General features: G+C 45.2%; 1 protein-coding gene across 2 annotated transcripts; it reads right to left on the reverse strand.

Moving 5' to 3' along the window:
* Positions 1-688: 688 nt before the first annotated feature.
* LOC117051707 (cornifelin homolog A-like) lies at positions 689-12,571 on the reverse strand. 2 transcript variants are annotated; one of them, XM_033158325.1, is made up of 4 exons: positions 12,496-12,571; positions 4,088-4,219; positions 2,433-2,569; positions 689-1,016 (listed from the first exon to the last, which is right to left on the reverse strand). In XM_033158325.1, the coding sequence occupies exons 2-4, from the start codon at positions 4,209-4,211 to the stop codon at positions 927-929; spliced, it is 351 nt and encodes a 116-aa protein (XP_033014216.1). In that variant the 5' UTR covers positions 4,212-4,219; positions 12,496-12,571; the 3' UTR covers positions 689-926. The 2 variants fall into 2 exon arrangements, with proteins under 2 accessions (XP_033014216.1, XP_033014217.1); XM_033158326.1 differs by lacking the exon at positions 12,496-12,571 and adding an exon at positions 5,991-6,289.
* Between the last annotated feature and the right edge of the window lie 2,805 nt (positions 12,572-15,376).

Genomic DNA, 15,376 nt, shown 5'->3' on the forward strand with positions numbered 1-15,376 from the left:
TACTCACTAGAAGGACAGATCCTGAAGTTGAGGCTCCAGTACTTTGGCCACCTCATGAGAAGAGAAGACTCCCTGGAAAAGACCCTGATGTTGGGAAAGATGGAGGGCACAAGGAAAAGGGGACGACAAAGGATGAGATGGTTGGACAGTATTCTCGAAGCTACTAACATGAGTTTGGCCAAACTGCGGGAGGCAGTGAAGGATAGGCGTGCCTGGCGTGCTCTGGTCCATGGGGTCACGAAGAGTCGGACACGACTGAACGACTGAACAACAACAACAACACAAGTGCTTGCACTTGGTTGGGTTCAATCCTCAAAGCTGATCAAAGGATGCTTCCTTCTGTCAGACCAAACTATCTGTTCTTCTGGTTTAGCTCAGTAGGTCTGCTCTGACTGGCAGCAGCACTCCTGGAGAGGTCTTTCCCATCACCTTAGCCCTAACCTTTTCAACTCAGGCTGTCAAGGATTGAACCTGAGAACTTCTGCCTCTCCCAGAAGTTTTCCTCCATGCCGTGAAAAAAGCTTCATGGGCTGATTTCTGTATATGAGTCCTTGATTAGACAGACAGGAGCATCTAGGTTGTCTTTTCTTAACCCCCTGGCCACCTGGCACCCCTAAGTCTTCTATCGGGCCAGGGGATCACACTGATTCTCACTTAGCCCGTTCTTCCAAAAAAACAAAGACTCATGCAGTTTGAGACAATGATTATTTTATTTTGACACAATTTTCAAGGTGGGATGACCATAGGGGCTGAACAGAAGAGAGCCATATCTTTTCCTCTTTCCTTGTGCAAGGACAATAGGTCTTTTGCTCTGCAGTTGATACGCTTCTGGGTTCAGAAGCTGGCCTCCGTCCCTCACTGCCATTGATCCAGCTACTTCATTCTCCCTGCAGGAGTGAAGAATGTCTGCCAGCTTCTCTTCTGCTTCAGTTCTTGGTGTTCAGCTCTCGGGCGAGTTGACAGAGGCCGCAGAATGGACAGCAGGCCATGACCACCCAGTCCTCACAAATGGAGCCCTGGGTTTCGGAAACAAAGGGGCTGTGTTAAAATGGAAGGTCGGGGGGCAAGTGAAGTTGTGTAGCTCCCAAGAGACAAAACTGGCTTGTAATTGAGACAGAGGCTGAAATTACTAACCATCTAGGGATTCATTTTGGCCAGACTCAGGCAAATCAGCCTTAGAGCTGGTTCAGCAAAGGCACACCGCCCACACATTGATTATTATAGCACTATAAAAAAAAATTGCAAGAGCACTTTACTTTTGAATATGCAATTGTGTTTCCGGTTCTTATGAGCAAGGTTCGTTTTCCGAAGGAGTCCCAAAGCAATGATGAAAGTCAATTCAAAAGCAACATCCGTCAGGAAAATAAATGACACTTCACTTGGGGCATAAGGGAAAACAACTTAGGTGCCAGGCAGGCCTCCCTGGGGAGGGTATTCCAAATACAGGGGGCCACCACAGAAGAGGCCCTCCCTTCCTATTAATCCCTGCAATCAAATACTGCCAAATGACTAGAATAAAATGGCCCAGAATGTCTTCATGCATTTAGTAGCAGTGTAATATGCAGAAGTCAGCAAATAAAGCTTTTAATGAAAACGAAACACATTGTCACTTGATCGTGCCTGCGCATCAAGCTGCTGCTAAAAGCCGGACTTCAGCTGAAAAGTCAGCTGAAAAGTTGGGCAGCCCTAATGAATTCTAATCATGGTAAGAATACCAGCAATGGGTAAATGATGATTTACTACTTATACCCAGCCCATCCACCGCTCTTGTGTCTTCTTTCTTGGTAGGTTTCAGGTGCATAACTAGCTTGCTACGTACCAACATATTTTGAGTAGGGATGGGCAAATCTGTCAATTTTTGTTCATCTCATTTTTTTAAATTATTCCAGTCTTAAGTTCTCCACATTTCCACATCAATTTGCAGGGTTTTTGTTTTTTTAAGCTGCTATGAAACTTATTAGCATTTTGATGCAAACTTCTCTTAATATAGTTTGTATGCAGTTTTGCCTAATTTACACATTTTTTGCAAAGCAATGTTCCCATACATAATGCCTTTTTGTATGGCCTTTGCTGTAATATATGCATTTCAATGCACACCTTACCCTAGTATTTGCATTTTTGTACACATTGCTTGAACTTCATTGCAACATTCAGAGAAGTACAAATTTTAAAGGACGGCTGCGTTTTGGTTCGTGTATTGTGTCAGAAAATGCAAATTGGGAAGGTTTGCTTTTAAATGTGAACTGAATCAGATTCCTCCCCCGTGCCTAATTCTGAACCTATAAAAATGAATCCATTGAAACAGACTGGGCTTTTCTTTTGGAGCAGAACAGCAACCCCAACCCCACCCCAACCCCGGCCAGCCCATCAGTTCAACTACCACCCCAACCCTTCTCCCCAAACCCATCTTTATTTGACTTCCCACATCTCACCGCAATGTGGAATCTCTCGCGCACACCGGTCCGCAGAGCAATGAGAGTGCCAGGCAGGTATGGGAGGCAGCAGCACTCACCTGCCTGCTCTGACACACGGCAGGCAAGGATGCACGGAACGAAGGTACCACAGAGACCTGGAGGAAGGGAGACAGAGGCATTCTGCATGTATCCAGAGGAAGGCAATTGATTTCCAGTGAGGGTTCTGGAAACCAAGTCCTATAGGGGATATGGATATGTTTAGCTGGGAGAAAGGAAGGTTAAGGGGAGAGATTATAGTCCAGAGAGGCTGTCATGCAAAAGGTGGAGCAGACTTAAAACTATGGAACTCAAAACTCCAGGAGGTGGTAAAGGCCACCAATTTGGATGACCACCTCTGCTTTCATAGAATCATGCATTACTTTAAGTACTGTATTTTTCCGTGTATAAGACTACATCCCCCCCCCCAAATTAGTTTGAAATTGGGGGTCGTCTTATACACTGAATGTTTGCAATTAATTATTTCTTCATTTTGGGCTCAAAAATAGGGGGCGTCGTATACATGGGGCGCGTCTTATACACATAAAAATATGGTAAATGCATGTTTTGGGGGTTTTTTTTGGCAGGCGGAATGGTCTGGGGGCTAGTTATTCAAAACATGTCTAATTGCCATACCGCTCTAACCAGTACTGGGAGTAGGTTGTGCCAGTTGAATCCAGAGAATTAAAAAGCTGTTTAGCGGAGGCAGCGAGATAAAAATAAAAATATCCACTTGGTGGCAGCAGTGAGGTTAAGGAGGAGAAGGGGTTAGCTAGGCTGGTTTGCTTGCCTCCCTTTCTTCGCACAGCGCAGGTCGCAGTTGCATCTGTCTGTCACTCTGACCACTACACATCACTGTCTCCTAATCCTAAGCTTCCTGCATAAGCCTAATGCAGAAGATTCCTTCCATCGGCCTGTTTCTTCCTAATGTTTCACCTCATTCTTCCTAATTACCTCTTCCCCTGTATTTTCGTTTTCTCCCCAATGCTGTTTGCCATTACATTTAGATGCTGAATCTGACGCCAGGGCCCATGCTATTCCTAATTTCTGCATTGCGCCAAGCAGTTTTAAGTGACAATACAAAAAAGGCACGCACTGCACACGAGGGAGGTGCCATCTGTTTTGAAAGAACACCACGTTTCGCAGATATACAAAAATCATTGGGGGCGAGAGGGGGCCAAAAAAACAACAACAACCCAGTGCAGACTGAGCATGTTTATTGACTAGTGGGCAGGGAACGGACCTTGGGAGAAATGGGTAATGGAGTATCCTGGGAAAGGGCATGCCTGGCCGAGACCCTGTACAAGATAACTCCACACTGTAACGGTTTGCTGCAAGTACCAGCAGTAAAAACAGCCACACGTATTAGCAGCAACCGATCCCTCGCCCCTTCTAGGTTGGCTAACTTCTGATTTCAAGAATCTTGCTCTTTCCAGGCAAGGCAGGCAGGGAAAGGCCAGCCCCGTGGATCGATGCTTCAGGAATCAACCGGGTCAGTGGCAAAATCTTAAGTTTCCTGGCTCTTCTGATTGCCTGACCGACAGCTCATTAGCCCTCCTTCCTTCTTCTTGTGTACAGCCAACCACTTGAGTGGCAGAAAGGAACTGCTAGCTGCCGACGCCCCCCAAATTACTCACAGATGCCCATATCAGAACAGCAGTCACACAGTTCTGTATTCCAGGCCCCCTGGTTGCTCAAAGTGTAGCTGGTGCCAGCAGCTTGTGGCTGGGCATCAATGATGAACTCCGTCTGATAGGCCATGTCAGCTCCTGGAAAGTGGAGAGGAGAGGCAGGGGAGCTCCAGTTATTCCCCACCATCAGACCCAGACCCCAGCTGTGGGATTTAATATGCTTTGGGTAACAGCGAGCCCTTGGAACCAACCAACTCACAGACCCTCCAGGTGTCCCTATTTTCCAGGGACAGTCCCTGATTTACAGAAGCCGTCTTGGTTTATGATTTGATCCCGAAATAATATATAATGAATTGAAAAAGATGTTTAAAATAATGTTTGTAAAAAAAACAAAAAACAAACCAGAAGCTTTCCTTTTAGGAATTATAGGGACAGAATTACCCAAACTGTATAGAAATTTATTCATGTATGCAGCTATGTTACTTGCCCAAAAATGGAAAGAAGAAGTCCCAGGGAAAGAAGAATGGATTCAAAAACTTATGGAATATGCAGAAATGGCAAAACTTACTGGAAAAATAAAAAATCAAGATAACAAACTTTTAATAAAAGAATGGAAATGGTTTATTGAATATTTACAAATAAACTGTAAACGGATAAGAACATTGGCAGGGTTATTGTAATAACCTGCAGTTTTATAAGAGTATATATTTAAAGTAGATGAATAAATGAGCAAATTAAGTTAATTTGGATATGCAGAAAATATTAAAAATAAATTTAAGGAACCTCAGAAAGAGGGGGAAGGAAGTCATGTTTTGAATAGTTATAATGATTATAAAATTATTGAAATGTGTAAAATTGAAAATCGTAAATGAAAAAAGAAATGTCCCGCTTTTCTTTAGGACGTCCCTATTTTCATTAGAGAAATGTTGAAAGGTATGGAGTTTTGCAACCCCCAAGGAAAGGAGATAAGTAACTATACAACATGTGAAGGCAGCCTTGTATAGGGAAGTTTTTAAATGTTTAATGCTTTATTATATTTGAAGCTGCCCAGAGTGGCTGGGGCAACACAGTCAGAGGGACAGAGTATAACTGATAAAATTATCATTATCATTATGGAACATATTTTCTTCAGAGAAATACTGGAGGGTATGCACTCACCAATCCTGGCCTGTATTTTGAGGCTTTTTGCTGGCCCCCTCCCTTTATCTTAAACCAGGCATAGGCAACCTAGGCCCCCCCAGATGTTTTGGGACTACAACTCCCATGATCCCTAGCTAACAGGACCAGTGGTCAAGGATGATGGGAATTGTAGTCCCAAAACATCTGGCAGGCCGGGGTTGCCTGTGCCTGGCTTAAACCATAGTTAAGCTTAATTGTGGTTGAAGTGTAAATGTGCAATCTGCTGGTCCATGGCAGGGGGGGGGGGTTTAATGGCTGTTTCACTCCTTCCCTGCTGCCTACTTCACTGCAGGGTGCTAAGCCATGGTTTGGTTTAGGATTACATGCAAACCCAGGCTCGTGGTTTGTTTTCCCCCAAACCATGAGCAGTACGCCAAGAAAAAACTACGGTTACAACTTGTGTTTTGCTTAAAGTGAGACATAAATCCCAAATCTGGGGTTTTGGTGTACAGTAATACTAAGCTAAACCATTGCTTAGCACCCGGCAGGGGGAAGAATGAAGCACCTACAATGTCTGCTCTGTTTCCTAGCCTTTAAACGATAGTTCAACTTAACCGTGGCTTTCAAATGACATGCAAACCAGGCGCGTACACACTCCTGTTTACTTTGCATCCAGTTGGCTCCCATGCCCACCACTTGGGAAGTGGTGTAAAATCATGTCGTTCCTCAGGAAATGCTGCCTTTTGATGCACCCCCCCCTCCCAAGAAACCACCTCCAATCCAAATTGACCTAGCTGTGTTTTAAGCTGGTATTGTGTACGCAGCCTGTCTTGCTGCACAGCTCCTGCTCATTTTTGTGGGATTTGGTCAAAGGGACCCTTCCCCTGTGGATTGTGGTGGTTCGGTTCTATCCTGCTGCTATCTTTAATGGCCCTCAAAATGACTCCCTTTGCTTCATGGCATCTTGCTAGGGTGGAGGAAGATGGAGACCTGTTGGCATGGCAACAAGGTAGACTCGTGCTCAGATAGCCGATCTCTTGCGGAGATCCTTGTATGACCTCCTCGGGCTGTGTTCCTACAACCGCAACTGCTCAAACAGGCCCCGAACACCCGTTCTTGCTCTTGTTTGAAGCCACGTTGAGATGGTCTTAGCTTTTCAGCTCTCCTTGAGGGTTGCATGGAGACATTTGAGGCAGAAATCTAGCTTGTTCCCAGACAATCTGAGTGAGCATTTTGGGCAAGGCCCCAAATACAAAGTGGAAGAACTCCTATTTCCAAACAATACAGGAAACGCCTTGAGAGGACAAGAAGCTCACACCTTCTTAGCAAATATATCTGCTCTGTGAAAGAATCCTGAAATCTGTGAAAGGAAGAGGCTGAGGATGAGGAAATTGGTCAGGGTCAACAGAGGATGCCTTCAGATTTTCACATAGAACTGCTGTGTACACACCATATATTTAAAACACATTTTTATCCCCCAAATAATCCTTCTAGACCACTGTGAAAATTATAGTTCTGAGTGGAAGGGGTGTGTATGCCTCCTAACAACTCTTAACAAACTACAGTTCCCAGGAGTCTTTTGGGGAAAGTCATGATTGTTTAAAGGGATACGAAAGTGTTTTAAATGTACGGTGCGCATGGGCCCTCTGATTTTATTTGTAAGAAAAGTGACTACCAAATACCATAAATAATAATAGATATGGGCTGCTTGCAAATAGAATCATAGAATCATAGAGTTGGAAGAGACCACAAGGGGCATCCAGTCCAACCCGCTGCCAAGCAGGAAACACCATCAAAGCACTCCTGACAGATGGCTGTCAAGCCTCTGCTTAAAGACCTCCAAAGAAGGAGACTCCACCACACTCCTTGGCAGCAAATTCCACTGCCGAACAGCTCTCACTGTCAGGAAGTTCTTCCTAATGTTTAGGTGGAATCTTCTTTCTTGTAGTTTGAATCCATTGCCCCCCCGTGTCCGCTTCTCTGGAGCAGCAGAAAACAATCTTTCACCAAAAGACTATGGCCACATTCAACTATACATTAAAAGCACTATGATGGCACTCTAAACAGACACAGCTTCACCCAAAGAATTCTGGGAGCTGTTGTTTGCTAAGGGTGCCGTTGGGCGAGACCCATTCCCCTCACAGAGCTACAATTTTCAGATTGAATTAACAATTAATCCACGGGGAACTCTGATAGTTGTTGCTCTGTGAGAGGAATAGGTGTCTCCTCAAAACTCTCAGCACTTTTAACGCATTACAGCTCCCAGAAATCTTTGGGAGGGGGGAAGCCATGTTTGTTTAAATAAGCATCATAGTGCTTTCAGTGCTGGGTATGAATGAGGCCCGTGTCTCCAATGATCTTGCCTACAGGCGGCACATATCCTTGGTAGTTCTAGCCCTGGGGAACACGTTACGCTGTCAGATAACGCGCGGTTATCTGAAATTAAAAGGGACCAGCAGCGCTGGAGGAAAATTAAGGGTGGAACTGTAGTGTGTACAATCCAACCATTATCAGGAGTTTCTGTCCACACAGTTTTGATAAAAGAACGGAACTTCCCTTTCATGAAAGCCGGATCGGCTTCGTTTGGGACTGGGCCCAAGAAAATTATGTGGGAGTTGTGGATATAAACCCTACAGGACTGGCACAAAACACCATTTTTAATCTGCACACAAGTCAGCAGTTTGTACAGCAACCCTTAGGGGATCTCTTCAAGTTACCTTTCTAAAAGAAAGTGTTGGCTGGTGTCCCAACCAAGGAAATGTGTCTAAATTATTTACTGTCACTAGAGTTTGCCCTGACACAAATGATATACCGGTACTCAGACCTGGAGTAGCCTACATTTTTTTGCCTTCTGTTAAGGGCAAAGCCTGTGATAGTTTCATCCCACAACTGACTCCTTCCGAGAATTGCCGGAAAGCATATCCGTTTACATTTGCCAGGTGTTTTTGTATTTTAAACAAGGTTGCCAAATTCTGAGCAGCCATGCCTTTGACAGAGAGGTTTTATCACATTTAACTCCATGCTATTAAAAGCCACGGTTGCTGATCTCTACATGTCAAACCTCTGTTAAAAGGATAGTGGCGTTTCTGGCTGGACTTTTTTTTGGTATTATTATTATTATTGCTCTGCTGGTAACCTCATTTTAAGAGATGTGGATTCATGAAGATGTATCTCCTTAGAGGAGGAAAAACCTCAGGCCACAATAAACTAGTTAGCCTCCAAGGTGCCACCGGATTTTATGGGAGAGAAAGTCCTGTTGAAATCAATGAGAATTAAGCACTTTACTGTGCTCAACTGCCACTGAAATCAATGAGCTTAAAAGTCCAATCCTAAAAACATTTACTTGAAAGTAAATCCCATTGATTTCAATGCAGCTTACTTCAAAGTATCTGCGCTTCAGCTCTCAACGCAGTTTAGATTTCTAGGGACTGTAGTGCAGTTCCTGACTTCTGCATGGTACAGGCAGACATGAATGGATATGCTTCTGGCATTTCTCTTTCCGGGGCTAGGTAGTCTACACGACATTCATTTTATTTTTTAAAAAAATAGCTTCTACTGCACAGTTTTAGCATGTATAGTGCTTTACAACACACTCTCTCACACACACACACACACGGCTGTTATTCTTTGCAACCAGGGCCGGATTTAGGTTTGATGAGGATCCTATGCTACTCAAGCTAATGGGGGCCTTTATATGTCCAGCTCTCCTTTGTCAACAACATATTGTCACTGTTTTTTTGTGTTGAATACAGTGGTACCTCGGGTTATGGACCCGATCCATTCCAGGGTGCCGTTCACATCCCCGAAAAGTCCATAACCTGAGCAGCGCATTTGCACATGTGCAAAAACACGGTATCGCTTTTCTGCACAGGCATGACCTGCACAAACTGCGGAGCGCTTCTGCGCATGCGACGAAACCCAGAAGTAAATACTTCCGTGGGTGCCGCGTTCGTAACCTGCGCCGTTCACAGCCCACAGTGAATGCAACACAAGGTACGGCTGTATATGCTGTGTGGTAATTTATGGACCTAATAGGTATCTAAAGCTATCTGCGCATGTTGCCATGCAACCAGTCCATGCAGAATGTAGGCACCCTATATGTAGAAATGAGCAAACCAGTGATATTTTAGGGAGCAGGCTAGCAGGCAGGGCCCATTACTTACATCATAGGAGCCTAACACAAAACCAAACAAAACACTGTTGCTATATGTAGGTTTTATTTTACTTGTTTTTTATCTTATATTTTGGAAATGTACATCCAGTTTTTTTTCCCTTCAAAAAAATTTGGGGGGCCCCCCAAGAGAGTGGGGCCCTAAGCTATAGGTCTTGTTTAGCTTATACGTAAATCTGGCACTGTTTGCAACCGTGTCAAGAAGGCTACACGCCTCCTTTTGCAGATACCGAAAACTGAGGGGTTGTGCAAGGCACACCCAATGATTCATTGGGTGGGTTACTAGCTTCACAAAGAAATTAAACTAGTGACCTTTTCCCTCCAGGCATGCATTGGAATATTTCGCCTCCTTAGTTTGTTTGCCAGGCAGCCATTAACTGCGTAGGACCAGGGCCGGGAAAAGAGGTGGCAAACCTTTTCAATGGCTCAGGTGGGATTCAAACCCAGTTTTCAAGGCGTTCAGCTGCTGCACCCACCTTGGGGTGTTGTCCAGTATCCTTTCTATCTCACTGCACCCAATGCAGCTGGGTGGCTGTTTATCCATCATTTAAAACCAGTGTTTCTCAACCGGGGGCCATATGGCCCCCTAGGGGCACCCAGGATATTCCAAGGGGGAAACAGGTGAAAATCATGTAAATGGGGGGGGGGGTCCATGGCATGAGACTAGGGGACTACAGAGGGACGTGAGAAGTGAAGAAAAGAGAGAAGTGACCAAGAATAAAAAAGAAAACAGAATATCTTTAAAAAGTTTCCACAGCTTTGGGATAAAGCAGATTTGTTTTTCATGGCATTTCCTACTTCGTATTTGGTAGAATCAGGTTTCAGTCGTGTGAATTACCGTATTTTTCCATGTATAAGACTAGGATTTTTTCCTTTAAAATGTCAAAAATTGAGGGGGGGGGGGTCTTATACACAAATAGTGCCGAGGGTGGACTGGCGATTGGTTGTTGCCGCAAAAATAGTGGGCACCTTACACATTTTTTTGGGGGGGGGGGTGTCTTATAGACGGAAAAATACAGTGTTTACTCAGTCTAACGCAGAATTGCCTTAACATAATGGACAGAGGTGATATTTGGTTATCCCTCACAGCAATAGAACCGGATTTTTTAAAAAGCTTGTTTTTGGTCATCAAGCACAAGGGTCCCATTGATTGAGAAACTCTTAAAAGTATAAATTTTTATGTTATTGTGTAAATTATAAAAATTATAAATAAAACATGTTCTATTTATGAACAAAACATTTAACTAGCTACCTTTCTACTGGTAGAACAGAGGGTTCACAGGAAGGAAACTAGTTCGGAAGGGGGCCACGGTCGGAAAAAGGCTGAGAAACGCTGCTTTAAACAAAGGACAAAGTGGGTTGCAGTTCTGCTAAAATTTTGCATATCCTAATATATATGGATAAATGTAGCTGTAGAAATGGCTCCTCTAATTTAAGCAAATACAATGCATCTCTGCCCCCCCCCCCGTCTTTCTTCTTTACAGAGGTGCCTTCAAGGTACCTGATAGATGCTCTGGGGTCTAAATGCTATCAGGAAGGAGACCGATTTGCGAAGTGGCCTTCACTAGCCAAAAAGAAGTGCGTGCTGTTGCAAAGTGTCCCAAAAAGGGTGTCATCATGGGATGCCTAATGGTGCTTCCCAGGCAACCCACCTGAGTCACATTACATCTTCCCACGAAGAAGATAACCTGAAGTCACTTCTTCAGGTGACTGGTCTCTGCCTAAATAGCCTGAGATAGCCGCGAGATGCCAGGAAACCCACAAAATATTCCTAAGTCTTCCGCCTTTACTAGAGCTGCTCTTTGGATTAATAGCACAGGTGTGACTTTGACTTGTCAGAAGAGCATTTTTCCTACTATTGCTTAGCTCCCAGCCTGCTATTTGTTTCTGTTATTTTTCTTTTCCCCCGAGCAGTCTTTTGGGGCTTGCAAGAACAGCTTCCCCCAAGGAAATAAGTTTGTTCTTATCTGCGGTTTCTCCAAGCAAGCCAGGAACAGAGATTCCTGCGCTGCAGGGAGATGGACTGAATGACCCTCAGGAACCCTTGCAACACTATAATTCTATGATCTCGCCGTAGTGAGGAAGACTAGCCAGTTCTTTGCCTGGGTGTCAGCTGTTGATGAGCAACAAAATTAAGATGTGATTTGGGCTGGACAGTTCTTCAGATAGAGGACTGCAGCTCCCATCACTCCCAGCCGGCCCAGCTGAAGGCTGATCTACATGTTCAGACTACACCAGGCCCCTCTCAATAGTCCCTTTATATTCCCTTCCTCGGGCACCGCAAACAACTGAGCAATGCTTGACCAAACAGGAACATTGTCCTTCCACCCATACAGAAATGCACAAATCTCCCCAATATTCGCTTGGCTCAGACATTTTGCAGAAAACAACAGGAGAGACCTGTTGGGTTGTGATCGCCTAGCAACTGCAGACAACAAGCAAAAAAATGGGGTTTTGGTTCCCAAATTGCATCCAGAATCAGTCTCCAGGATCACCTTCCTCGGAACTTTCCCATGGCAGCTCAGCTTGATAGTTTGCTCACTGCTAGGACTCTTCTCCTGCAATATGTTCCAGGGGTCTAGACATTCATGCAGTGTGGCAGTGATGTTCACTAGCACACTTAGCCAGCAGTCTGCATGCACCAAGTACTGTATGTGCCCTAAACCCACCCCTGCAATATACAAGGGTTACCTGGCAAGCCACACAGGACGTATCAATGTGGAATCACTAAATTGTAGCATTTGGAAGGGACCCACGAGGGTCCTCTAGTCCAGCCCCTGCAATGCAGGAATACTTCCCCCCCCCAACTTGGGGCTCAAACCCACAACCCTGAGATTAAGAGTCTCATGCATTGCCCACTGAGCTATTCCAGCTGTTCCCTCTTAAAGTAGAATGTCAGAAAATGACTAAACTAGTGAAGGGCATGTATGCATTTTCCATGTGCTTGGAAGCACATATAAGAAGTCTGAAGGGCAGCACAGAACAGTTTAATGCAGGGACCCCCCCCCCAAAAAAGCCATGCATTTGTCATTTAGGTCACAAGCCTCCTCCCCTACCCCCCAAACACCAGCCAGTCATGAATGGAAAATTTGCTAATATTTCTGTGAAAGCTTTCCTTGCTCACCTGGTTTTCCCCCCTCTGGAACTTCAGGTTCTGTGTTGACCAGAAGACTTTGGGTAAAGAAACAAGTTGGGTGGGGTTCTGTATATATATGTACTAGGTTGGGAGGGCGGGGAGGGGGGAGTAGCAATTTGCTGTGTGGAAGGAGCAGATAAGGGAGAAAACAGCAGCCTGCCTTGGAGCAAGTTATTTAAGGTGGAGGAGGGGACCTGGAAACTGGGACACCCAGGAGGTCAGATAAAGTAAGTGGGTGTGCTTTGGGAAATAACTGTTGCATACAACTTCACACTGGAAAGGGCTTTGGGTATCAAATCAATCGCGGGAAGAAAGTGAGAAAGCAGGAATCTCCCCCCAAATGTAGCGTAACAGGAGACCAACCTGAAAAGCACCAGGTTGCAAACCACCCGGGATGTGAAAGCCCTTCCACCTTTAGTTCATCCAACAGGGCCTGCAAACCCACTTTAAAAAAAAATAAAAATAACCAGGGAGTTCCTGTTACAGGTAGGTAGCCGTGTTGGTCTGCCATAGTCAAAACAAAATAAAATTAAAAAAATTCCTTCCAGTAAGTAGCACCTTAGAGACCAACTAAGTTTGTTCTTGGTATGAGCTTTCGTGTGCATGCACACTTCTTCAGATACACTGAAACGGAAGTCACCAGACCCTTAAATATAGTGAGTGAGTTCCTGATCTCTTCCATTCACATCCCTTCTCTCTGAGCTGAGTCAATCAGCTAGTGTTAAGGGGGGAAATTCCGGGGTGAGAGACTACTCAACATCCCAGCTTGTCAGGGTGCAAGTCCCACCCCCCCTCAGTAAATAAAAGAAGTTCCAGCCAAGTAATTTGGAGCAAAACAGCGGTCAGTAGACCATGATCTTTATTGTTGCGCAACAGGTCCCCACAGGAGTAAGAACCCTGAGCATGGGGTGACACCCTCTTTTAAAACTTCCCTCTTTCCTCCAGAATACACTTCAAGAGGCCGCGGGTGGCGCTGTGGGTTAAACCACAGAGCCTAGGGCTTGCCAATCAGAAGGGTTGGCGGTTCGAATCACTGCAACGGGGTGAGCTCCTGTTGCTTGGTCCCTGCTCCTGTCAACCTAGCAGTTCGAAAGCACGTCAAAGTGCAAGTAGTGGCGCGAAGGTAAACGATGTTTCTGTGCGCTGCTCTGGTTCGCCAGAAGTGGCTTAGTCATGCTGGCCACATGACCCGGAAGCTGTACGCCGGCTCCCCCGGCCTATAGAGCGAGATGAGCGCTGCAACCCCATAGTCGTCCATGACTTGACCTAATGATCAGGGGTCCCTTTACCTTTACCTATACAAGGGTTACACAAGTTCAACATTAGGTCACTTTATCAGACACTTTCCCCAATACCTCTTAAGTACCCATCAGCAAAAGAACAATAAAACTCTTTACATATCCTGCCTCTGTGAATGTCTAGTGTTGCCCCCTTGGTCATTCCCTGGGTGGGGTGCCGTGTATGTGCTCTCTCACGCTTGGGGAATTATGGTGGGGTGCCCTGTTCCTGCTGCCTACGTGATTTCCTGCTTCTTGGTTCATGGAGGTAGCTGGAGCCCAAATTCACCTTTCTTTAAGGGTTAAAATGGCATTGGAATGAGGAGAGTCAGTTAAAGTGTGGATTTTCTACGAATTTATAAAGCTAGGTATCTTCCCTGAGCTGTCAAGTCGAAAGGATACATTCAGGCATAATATCTGTAACATTGCAACAACTTAAAAGATGTCATTTCTGTAACACTAGCTTGTTTCAGATCCTGTTTTAAAGTGAGCAAAACTTGTTCTTAGGATGGAAGCACCACTTCTCGCATCAGACTGTGTGGATCCTGGCATGTCAGGGGTGGAACTGTAGCTTAGCATTGGACCACAATGCCCAGTTTCAATCCTCCAGTGTGGTGTAGTGGTTAAGAGCGATAGACTCGTAATCTGGTGAACTAGGTTCGCATCTCCGCTCCTCCACATGCAGCTGCTGGGTGACCTTGGGCTAGCCACACTTCTCTGAAGTCTCTCAGCCCCACTCACCTCACAGAGTGTTTGTTGTGGGGGAGGAAGGGGAAGGAGAATGTTAGCCGCTTTGAGACTCCTTCGGGTAGTGATAAAGCGGGATATCAAATCCAAACTCTTCTTCTTCTTCTTCTCCTCCTCCAGGAAGTGTGGAAAAGACTCCTCTCTGAAATTCAGACCACCAGTGTTTCTGAAACTCGGGTCCCCAGCTGTTGTTGGACCACAACTTCCATCATGCCTAGCTAACAAGACGAGTGGTCAAGGATGATGGGAGTTGTAGTCATAGAAACATAGAATTATGGTTGGACAGTGTTCTCGAAGCGACTAGCATGAGTTTGGCCAAACTGCGGGAGGCAGTGAAAGATAGGCGTGCCTGGCGTGCTCTGGTCCATGGAAGAGTCAGGCACGACTGAACAACAAGCATAGAATTGCAGAGTTGGAAGGGATCCCGAGGGTCATATCGGGTAAGCCCCTGCAATGCAGGGGGGGGGATCTTTTGCCCAACAACAGCTGGTGAGCCAAGTTTGAGAAACGCTGGTAGAGCAAGGATGAGGAACCCTTACCCTCAGGTGTGGCTGGGCAGGTAGGGGTGGGGCTTTCTGACCAGGCCTAGGCATTGAAGGTTATCAGTCCTCACCATCTGTTTATGTTTCAGTGACTAATCTAACAAGCATGGCTATACAGTAGTCTGGAAAATGAATAAATAACATACCCTACTTTTCCATTTACAGGTGGGTAGCCGTGTTGGTCTGCCATAGTCGAAACAAAATAGAAAATTTTCTTTTTGAAATGTATCTGAAGAAGTGTGCATGCACACAAAAGCTCATACCAAGAACAAACTCAGTTGGTCTCTAAGGTGCTACTGGAAA

Source organism: Lacerta agilis, chromosome 8 (genome assembly GCF_009819535.1).
Source record: "Lacerta agilis isolate rLacAgi1 chromosome 8, rLacAgi1.pri, whole genome shotgun sequence".
Classification (NCBI taxonomy): Eukaryota; Metazoa; Chordata; class Lepidosauria; order Squamata; family Lacertidae; genus Lacerta; species Lacerta agilis.